This window comes from Chiloscyllium plagiosum, unplaced genomic scaffold, assembly GCF_037043375.1.
Source record: "Chiloscyllium plagiosum isolate Xiang-an unplaced genomic scaffold, Cpla_swu_hap1 HiC_scaffold_12, whole genome shotgun sequence".
Lineage (NCBI taxonomy): Eukaryota > Metazoa > Chordata > Chondrichthyes > Orectolobiformes > Hemiscylliidae > Chiloscyllium > Chiloscyllium plagiosum.
This window is the reverse complement of record NW_028270150.1, coordinates 54571167-54581588: the sequence shown is the minus strand read 5'-3', so window position 1 is coordinate 54581588 and position 10422 is coordinate 54571167. Positions and strand designations below refer to the sequence as shown.

General features: G+C 39.7%; 1 protein-coding gene across 1 annotated transcript; it reads right to left on the bottom strand.

The window, feature by feature from the left end:
- Positions 1-1346: 1346 nt before the first annotated feature.
- On the bottom strand, positions 1347-9326 carry rpl8 (ribosomal protein L8). Its single transcript, XM_043700851.2, has 5 exons — positions 9181-9326; positions 8606-8747; positions 4528-4746; positions 3963-4078; positions 1347-1558 (listed from the first exon to the last, which is right to left on the bottom strand). Exons 1-5 carry the CDS (start codon positions 9316-9318, stop codon positions 1400-1402), a joined length of 774 nt encoding a protein of 257 aa, XP_043556786.1. The 5' UTR covers positions 9319-9326; the 3' UTR covers positions 1347-1399.
- Between the last annotated feature and the right edge of the window lie 1096 nt (positions 9327-10422).

Below are 10422 nucleotides of genomic sequence, written 5' to 3'. Positions count from 1 at the left end.
TCAAATCATCTTGGCTGCAGGGCATCAATGCAAGCATTTATCATGGTAATGCCTTCAGCCCAACTAGTTCCAGCTACTGCTTCAATGATCTTTAATTCAATACGGAATAATTGCACAATATTAAGCATTCCTGACAACTCAGATACTAAAACAGCCGATGTCCAAAATGCAGCAAGACTTGGACATCACCTCGGTTTGGCAAAGATCTCAATTATCTCTGCCTCACAAACTCATCAAATACATGATATGGATATGCCAGTGTTGGACTGGGGCAAAGTTAAAAATCACACACCAGGTTATAGTCCCAACAGTTTATTTGGAAGCAGCTTTCAGTATGCTACTCCTTTGTCAGCTAGCTAGCTCTGAAATTTTGTTTATGTGTATTTTGTAATGAGGTCATGGATTGAGCAGGCCCTAGTGAAATCTAGACTGAGTGTGCAGATACTACCTGATAGTACAACTTTACTGATGTTTGAGAATGGGGTTAACTGGTTCAGTTGGATTTGTCCTGCTTTTTGTGTACAGTACCTGCCTGGTCCATCTTTCACATTGTCAGGTAGATGCAGGTGCAACTAAACCAGAATATCTTGGTTTGAGGTGCAGCATGGTCTGGAGCACCCATTTTCAGTAATATTGCTAGAATGATGTCAGGCCTCATAGTGCTGGGGCTATCTGGTGCCTTTAATTGGCTTAAGGCTGCCAATTCTGTGACAGATGCCAAGATGGGTCATTCAATCTGCATTTCTAGCTGAAGATTGTTGCAAATGTTTCAGCCTTTTCTTTAGTGCTGATATTTAATAGGCTTATTAAGGAAGCCCTTGGCTTGCATGTGTGTTTGTTCTCTTAGCTGAGGAAAGGGGCACAACGATGAAGGAAATGGAATAAAACAATAAAGACAAACTTATACCAAGTGTACATATTTGAAGCGTTTACCAACTTACTTTATCACTATTTTCATGTCAATTACCATCATACTACCAAATGGTTCATTGCAGCATTAAATTCTCCCACATCATTTCTTACAGTTAAATGATGCAGTGATGGGTGAAATATTGTAAGTGATCATTTTCGAGAGTGAAACTGTTGTGCTTATGCAAGGTTGATACAAATCCCTCCTAACTGCTCTAACTGTATACAACCAAATTTAACCTTGATGTTCAAAGTAATGAACCAGCATATTTTTAATAACCTCTCAACCATAGAGTTCCAGTTTTGTCAGTGACTGCACACTATTCTAAATTTGCAGTCCACCTGCTTATTTGTTAGAGAGCTTATACTTTGCTGGGAAGCTGCAGTCAAATCACCCATCAACACTGCCCAGAGATTAAGAGCTACAGTCACAACCAAGTTTTTTTTTTAAAATATTTATTTTTCAAATTTATGCAAATACACAAAGAAACTAGTTCTCCTTTTCCTGGACAGTCTTGGTACCACGCAGTCTACCGGTACGACGAGCAGCAATGAGACCAACTTTACGTCCAGCCGGAGCATCCCTTCTGATAGTTGATGGCTTCCCGATGTGCTGATGGTTACCACCACCAAAAGGATGTTCTACAGGCTATGGAAGAAAAAAAATGGTTTTCACAAATTCTATACCCCCAATTCCTGTACATTTCTACAGTTGGCAAAGCTCTTTATTTAAAAAAGAGTATGGAAATAAATCAATCACTCAGTCCAGTTGGGGCTTGTACTTCATCTGTCCAGTACTCCTGATCCTACAGACAAGATAGAATAGATGCAGCTGTTCACACCAGCTGCATTAACAGGAAGGACTCTCCTGCTGAAACCTTCCCCTCACTGGAGGTATAGTGACCCTTTGATTCAAGTACCACCAGTGGTCTCTCTCTTTCTAAGGAGACAGCAGACGTAGCATCCTCTGGAACAAGTCACTTATACATCCTAATTTTCTGTACTTCCTCATCTCCAGTCTCTCTGGGCCTATTTTCACTAAAACTCCCTGTTCTTTTCTTTTAGTCTCCAGTCAGCAACCTTTCATTTAGCCTCTGAGGTCTGAAGTACCACAAATTCACAATTTATCAATATTGTTTCTAATTTAATTTTTATTTTCCAAATTGCTGATCTTTGTGTCATCAACAAACTAGGAAGGGTACCATCAGCTTTGTTAATCATAAATAATGAAAGGTTGAGGATCCAATAGTAACCCTTGCAGGACTTCACTGATCACATTTTGCCAAATAGAATGTCTGTCCATTCTTCCTACTCTGGTTCCTGCCACTCACTTATTTATCCAGGTCAATAATTAACCCTTGATCCCATAAACTTCAGCTAAAGCCTCATATGAGATACTTCACTAAATGCCTTCTGGAAGTCTACATAAATATCATTTCCCAATGAGAAATTCTCAGTTATAGAAACTACATTTGTAGAGATGTCATCAGCAGATTCTGATTTCCCTTTCTCATGATTATTAAATCAGAGCAAGAGTTGCTTTTTTTTTTCAAATACTTGCTGAATCAAAAGAAATTTGGAAGATGCTAAATAGTGTACATGCAAAAAGTTTACCTACTTTAAAAACCATAGAAATTACTTTGGGTTGTGGTGGAACTGGAGAGGAAATTTAACTTGACAAGGTAGTGAGACAGGTAATCTTAGTAACATGAATTCTTTGCACTTATTATGAATAAAGGGAAATGGGTTTAAGACAAAGAATACAAATATAATGCTGCAAACTATCATAATCCAGGAATAGTAAGCAATTTTGGCTAATTAGAGCAAATTACACCAATGATTTGAATGGTCCAGCCAAGTTGGATCTTAAATGGTAAACTACTTCAAGCCTCCGTACATGTATTTTTAAAATTAAATTGCACCAGGGCAAATGGAAATACAAGTCAGGTCATGTCCAATCTGGAGAAGCAAGTTAGTGTGTGAATGGAAGGGACACTTCTTAATTATAATCCAAATCTAATTTAGATTAGCATGTTACTAACAAAAGTTTGCATACACATAGAAAAATGATAATACACAATCAAACCAAATTTGACACCAAGTCAAAAAGGTTAAAAAGAGGGTGCAGCTAAAATCTTGGTTCAAGTGGTAGGTTTAGGAATAATCCTGAATTTGCTGAAAAGGATAAAGAAATAGAAGTTTGAAGGGACCACCAAGCTCATGACGAAAGACATAGCTGCTATCAGTAGAGCAAACTGTTTGGGGGTATGACAGTCCATAGATGGTAGACCTCTTGGCAGGACAAAGTTGCCAACAGTCATTTTAATGCAAAACTGGAAGAATAGACATTCTTGTGGAACCTGACAATGTCTGTAATTTTCTTACAATGGAACAGAGAGTAAATAAGCAATAATCAGGCAACCATGAACTGCTTGTTGTAAACTTCAGAAGCTACACTATGGGAAGAGAACATCTGAAGTTTTGCTAGATAGAACAAAAGTGAGGACATTATAATTTTGAACAAGGGAGTGAACTGATAAATGAAGCTGCTGTTGTTGACCACAGACTAGAAAAATCAAATGGACAAGGAACTTTGAGTCACAGCAAATGTGATTTGAAACTCGGGTTGAGACCATATTTGAGAGGATAAGAAACCTGAGAGACATTCAAATAAAACAAAGAACTGCCAAGGCTGGAAGTCAAACAAATAATTGCTGGACAAACTCAGCAGGTCTGGTAGCATCGGTGAGAATAAAGCAGAGTTAACATTCCGAGTCTAGTGAGTCTTCATCAGAACAGAAGTATTCAAATCCTGAGTGCCAGGAAAAATGGATGTGAGCTAACAACATATTCAAAAACCAGAGGGAAAGATTGGCTGCAGACAGTTGGAGCAGGGATTTGCAAGTGTGTTGAGGTTGAGGGTGCTTTTTTAGGTTGAAAGATAACAGTATCCAAGGGAACAATGTAGGTTCACATAGGTGCCCGCAGAAAAGTTGTGATCTGCAGTTTACAAAGAGTGAGGCAAAAACAGCAGGAGATGAAGTATCACTTACATTCATAGCCACACCACGAACACGTGGCCAGCAGTTTCTCTTTGCCTTGTATTTGTGGTAAGCCCGACCCGCCTTCAATATGGGCTTATCAATACGACCACCACCAGCAACGACACCTGCAATCAATGTAAATACTTAACTAGCATAACTATACTTTATACTATAATTAGCATGTTATTCAATATTCTTGAGTTAGAAATCCAATCACTTCAAAGATGTTGCCAAATGCAGTTATTGTACGAACTGGTGCATAACTAAATATCATACTGAAACATTTTTTCTCAAATACAACCAATTAAATTAGACAACATAATGAACTATAACATGCACAACCTTTATTAAAAGATGATAAAGCAATGTTTAAACAATTTTAAACAAAGAACTAGTTTTTATTTGTGTAAATATTTAGACACAATAAATACTATAAAGCAAGTGTGGCCCTCTTCCTAGTTTTGGATGTAGTTCACGCTGAAAGCAATGATTGCGAATGAGTTGAATATTTTTAGGCTTAACAGTCAACTGAATTGTTCGAAGGACTTTGTAAAAATTGTCAAGTAAATCTTACCAACAATAGCTCTGTTCGCTGAGGAAACAACTTTCTTAGAACCAGATGGCAACTTGACACGACTTTTCTTAGTCTCAGGATTGTGAGAAATGACTGTGGCGTAATTACCAGAGGCGCGGGCAAGTTTGCCACGGTCACCTGGCTTCTCTTCCAGGCAACACACTATGGTGCCTTCTGGCATAGTACCCACAGGGAGGACATTTCCAATGTTCAATTGAGCTGCAAGCAAGGAAAAGTTTAAAAAGTTTGAGTCAACAAATTTGGTGTGAATGTCAAATGTTTTGCCCAAGTACTCTGCTTAGTTACATTACTCAGACATTATTTAGGAACCAGTTATATATGGGACCATCAGGGAAAAACAAAAGGTAGCCTCATTGATTAACTGTTTTAACCTTTAATGGTGTCCCCACACACCCTGCTTCTTGCTGATGCCAGGTTAAACATGAATGTAAAAAGCCACAAATGTGAAGTGGATGAGACTGGGTGAAGAGGGGTGCAAGTGCAGATAAAGAAAAAAAATTGGCAGCCAGATCTAAGTGAGACTGGAGAGCATTTGTTCAGCAACACTAAGACAGGCACTGCAGATTTTATGGCAACTGAAATGTATACTCGATGGCCTCAAAGACAGAGCATTTGGAGAACATCCAAGTGTTTATTTGTACGAATCCCATTCACTTTCCAAATGTCCAAAAAACTCATTCCAACCCTTTTAAAAGCACGGCCAAAACTGCATGCAACGTGAGGTAATCAAGGCAGCACTAAAAGGAGTACAGCATCACTTCAAAGTATTAAAAGATTGAAGAATAATGTATCTTGACAGATGCATTATTTCAGTTGCAATTATACTCAAGATAGGGACGACAGAAAATTCAAGCGTCATGCTTGAAAAACTGATTTAGAGTCATACAGTAGAGAAACAGACCCTTCGGTCCAAAAAGTCCATGCTGATCATCACCCCAAACTATATTAATCCCACCTGCCTGGTGCTTGGCCCATATCCCAAACATTTCTTATTCATGTGCTTCTCTAAATATCTTTTAAATGTTGTATCTAGACCCACATCCATCACTTCCCCTGAAAGTTCATTCCACACATGAACCATCTGTGTCAAAAGAAATTTGCCCCTCATACCTTTTTAAGTTTTTATCCACTCACCTTAAAAATATGCCCCCTAATTTTAAAATCTGCCACCCTAGGGAAAGGACACTTGCCATTCACGTTATCTATACCCCTCTCAACCTCCTACGCTCTAGTGAAAGGAGTCCCAGCCTATCCTTACAGATGAGAACACGCAGTCCTGGCAACATCTCTTCTGAACACTCTCCAGCTTAATAATATTCTTCCTGTAACACGGTAACCAGAACCAGACACACTACTCCAGAAGAGGCCTCACCAACATCCTGTAAAAACTCAACATAACGTCTCAACTCCTGTACTCAAAAGGAGTGAGCAATGAAAGCAAGCCTGCCAAATACCTCCCCAACCACCTTATTTATATATGATGTAAACTTGAAAGAATTACGTATCTGAACCCTTAAGTCTCTGTTCTACAACACTACTTTTAACGGTACAAGTCCTGCCCTCACTTGTTTTACCAAAATTCAATACCTCGCATTTATCCAACTTAAACTATCTGCCACTCTTCAGCCCAACAAACCTCTTTATAATCTTAGATAACCTTCTTCACTCTACACTACACCACAATTTTGAGGTCATCCACAAACTTACTAAACATGTCTCCTATGTTTTCATCAAATCATTTATGTAAAATGACAAACAAAATTGGACCCAGCACCAATCCATAGAACACCACTGGTCACAGACCTCCAGTCCGAAGAACAACCCTCTCCTATCATTCTTTATCTCCTGTCATTAAGGCAATTTTGTATCCAGCTGGCAAGCTCACCCTGAAACCAGTGTGATCGACCTTTACTGATTAGTCCACCATGTGAAACCTTACTGCTCTGCCCTCAATCTTCTTTGTTTTTTTTTAAGAGAAGTAACCATCAAGTTCAAGAGACATGATTTCTCTCTCTCTCAAAACCATGCTGACTATCCCTAATCATTCCTTGTTTCCCCCCCTCCCCCATGCATATAACTCCTATCTTTCAGAATCACCCTCTACAACTAGCCCACCACTGACATCAGACTCACAGGTCTAGTTTGCAGGCTTCTCTTTACATTCCTTCTTAAATAAAGGCACAACATGAGCCAATTTCCAGCAATCTAGCACCTCATCTGTAATTACAGATGGTACAGATGTTTCTGTAAGGGGCCCCACAATTTCTCACCTAACTTCCACAACAACTTGGAATACACTAGATCAGGTCCCAGAGATTTACCCACCTTCATATTTTCTAATACCCCCAACACTTGCTCTTCTGTAATGTGAGCTGTTTTCAAAACAATGAATATTTCCCCAAGGTCTCCAGCCTCCACTTCTTTCTTCACAGTAAAAATTGTCAATATTCATTTAATCTCACCTATCTCCTGAGGTCCAACACAAAAATGACCTCTGATCTTTAATAGGTCCTAATCTCTCTTTAATTGATTGCTTGCTCTTAAATGTACTTGTTCAATGTTTTTGGATTAGCCTTAACCTTATTTTCCACAGCTATCTCAATCCGCTCTGCCTTCCTGATCTGGAATTTGTGCTGCTGCTACTACATCTCTCTATCACCCCAAAATCTCCATTCACATTTTATAAAAGTTGATGTCAAAGTTTTGAAACTTGGATCTTTCTAACTTTATTTCAATAGTTACCTTTTCTGAGAAGTAATTGGATAAGACCAGAGTTAACCTAGAACTTTCCTGGTCTGTTTGATTAAATTATTTACCAAATAACTTCATAAGACTAAGATACAGGAGCAAAATCAGGCCACTGAGTCAATCAAGTCACCTCTGCCGTTCAATCATTGCTGATTTGTTTCTCAAACCCATTTTCCTGTCTTCTCCCCACAACCATTGATCCCTCTTGTATTAAGAAACTGTCTTAAATACATTCAATTACTATGCCTCCAAAGCCCTCTGTCGTAATGCGACATCGTTTTCTGGTTGAAGAAATTTCTTCTCATCTCAGTTGTATAAAGGTCAGCCTTTCACCGAGGCTGTGTCCCAAGGTCCGAGTCTTCCCTGCTAGTGGAAGCGTAGAGCGGACTAAGACTCCAACCCCCCCCCCCAACTACATCAAGTACAGACCTAGGGGTTCTCAACTGCTCCTCATATGACAAGCCCTTTACCCCAGGATCACTCTTTTAAACCTACACTGGACTCCCTCCAATGCCAGCATATCTTTCCCGAGAGGAGGTCCAAAACTGCTCACAATATGTCAAATGTTGTCCAACCAACACATTATACTGCCTGAGCAGTACACCTTTGCTCATTTTCTAGTCCTCTTGAAATGAATGTCAACATTGCATTTGCCTTCCCTACCGCCAGCTGAACCTGCAGAGAATTCTGAACTAGGGCTGCCTCTGATTTCTGAAGCCTTTCCCCGCTTAGAAAATAGTATATGCTTCTATTTTTCCTCCTAAAATTTATAACCTCACATTTCCACATTATATTCGATCTGCAATTCTTTGCCCACTCATCTTAAATGCCCAAGTTGTTCTGCAACCTCCCTGCTTTCTTAACACCACCTAACCTACCACCTATCCTTTGTCCAGATCACTAATGAACAACATGAACAGTTGTGATCCCAACACTGACCCCTCTGGGGCTCAGAGTCAAGATTAGAGAGGTGCTGGAAAAGCATAGCAGGTCAGGCAGCATCTGAGGAGTAGGAAAATCGGCACTTTGGGCAAAAGCCCTTCATCAGCCCTTTCCTGATGAAGGGCTTTTGCCCGAAACATCGACTTTCCTGCTGCTCAGATGCTGCCTGACCTGCTGTGCTTTTCCAGCACCTCTCTAATCTTGACTCTAATCTCCAGCATCTGCAGTACCCACTTCTGCCCTGTGGAACTCCACTAGGCACCAGCTGCCATCCTGGAAAAAAACCCTGAAATTCATTAACTTTCAGAAGTAGACAACACACACACACACACTAATATATATCTCATAATATAATTTCACACCTTACCTTTCTTACCACAGTAGATAAACTGACCGGTGTGAATACCCTCTGCTGCAATGAACAGCTCAGTCCTCCTTTTGAACCTGTAAGGATCTCGGAACACCACCTTTGCTAAAGGAGCACCACGGCCAGGGTCATGAATTATATCCTGCAAAATAAGTCAGGAATCTAATTAGTTTATAATTATTTCTGCCGTAAATTTACCTATTTAAGCAGCTGTGATTTTGAAGACGTTTATTGTTTTATCCTGATGAGAAGGCAAGGATTTAAAAAGAAGCTCGAGGCAATTTTTTCACACAGAGCTTGGTCCATGTATGGAACAAGCTGCCAGAGGACATGGGGTGGGGAAGAGAGAGATGGGTACAATTACAACATTTGAAAGGCATTGGGACGAGTTACATGAATAGAAAGGGTTTAAGAGGGATAGGGGCCAAATGCTGGGAAATGGGACTAAATCCGTTTAGGATATCTGGTCAGCATAGATGAATCGGACTGAAGGGTCTGTTTCCATGCTGTATAATTCTATGATTTCTTTAATTCCATTGATTGAAGAAAAATTCCATTCTTAAATGAATACTTGCCTTGACAATACCCTTGATATAACCATGACGTTCAGCAAAATCCACAGCTCTCAACTTTGCAGGACCTTTCCTGTGTTTCACGTGAGCTTTGAAGACAGAGCCTGCACCCTTTCTCTGGCCTCTAATTACACGACCCATTGTGCACCCTGTAAATACAAAAAATCCAATCTAAATGATTCCCCCTAAAACTATTCCAGAAGTTAAAACAACAGATAATAGATAAACTTCAGAAATATTGAAATTTTCCACCCATTTAATTATAACTTTAAAAAATTTCCACTCACTGAGTAAAATGAGTACATTTTACTCAGTTAAATGTAAAATTACAAGTCTAAGAATGGCCCAGATATTCTGATGGAATATCACAGATTGAGGTTGCACGCCAGAACTACGTGGAATCAGAATCTCCATGGAAATTTCCCAGGAGGTTAAAGATTCCAATGGTTCATGTGCCCATGTGTGGGACCCTCCAGAAGAATCTGTCAAAAGCAGAAAACTCAGACTGTTCCATTTTTGGTCACCCCAGAAAATGTTAGATGAATAAAAGCCTAACTTAAATCCAATGTTAAGCTGAACCCCCAATTTACCACAGACCCTTTACAATCACCCATTCTCCAATCTAAACTGATTACTACGCCCCCCCCCACAAAGAAAACCTGACAATCACTAAACCCTCCTCAACTCATTCTTTGATGTACCTGTAGCAATCACTCACCTGGCACCCTAACCTCAAATTTACCTCATACACCCATCCTTTCACAACAACTGTCAAAACATTTGGCTATTTGGCCAAGTCAAGTAAGTGGGTAAATATATACCAGGTGCAGTATAACGTGTATCAATGGGAGGTCATCCACTTTGGTAGCAAAAACAATTTTCATCTGAATGACAATAAGACTGGGAAAGATGGTTGTGCAACGAGATCTGGGAGTTCTTGGGCACCAGGCGCTGAAAGAAAGTATGCAAGTGCAGCAGGCAAAGACGACAAATATTTTTGTTTACATAGCAAGAGGATTCTACTACAGAAGCAAAGATGTCTTGCTAAGACCATACCTGGAATGATGTGCACTGTTTGGCTCCTTATCTGAGGAAGAATGTTCTGGCTATTGAGGGAGTGCAAAGGAGGTTTATCAGACTGATTTGTGGGATGCCAGGATTAACATATGGGGAGAGACTGGATCAGTTCTGACTATATTCACTACAGTTCAGAAGAATGAGGAGAGATCTCAGAAACTTTTTAAA

Excerpts from the sequence above, each read along its gene's own strand:
- rpl8 (XM_043700851.2), bottom strand. The coding sequence starts at position 9,318 with ATGGGTCGTGTAATTAGAGGCCAGAGAAAGGGTGCAGGCTCTGTCTTC. Across the intron at positions 4,747-8,605 it reads TATCTACTGTGGTAAGAAAG|CTCAATTGAACATTGGAAAT; the intron begins GTAAGGTGTGAA and ends CCTTGCTTGCAG. Across the intron at positions 4,079-4,527 it reads AGCGAACAGAGCTATTGTTG|GTGTCGTTGCTGGTGGTGGT; the intron begins GTAAGATTTACT and ends CATTGATTGCAG.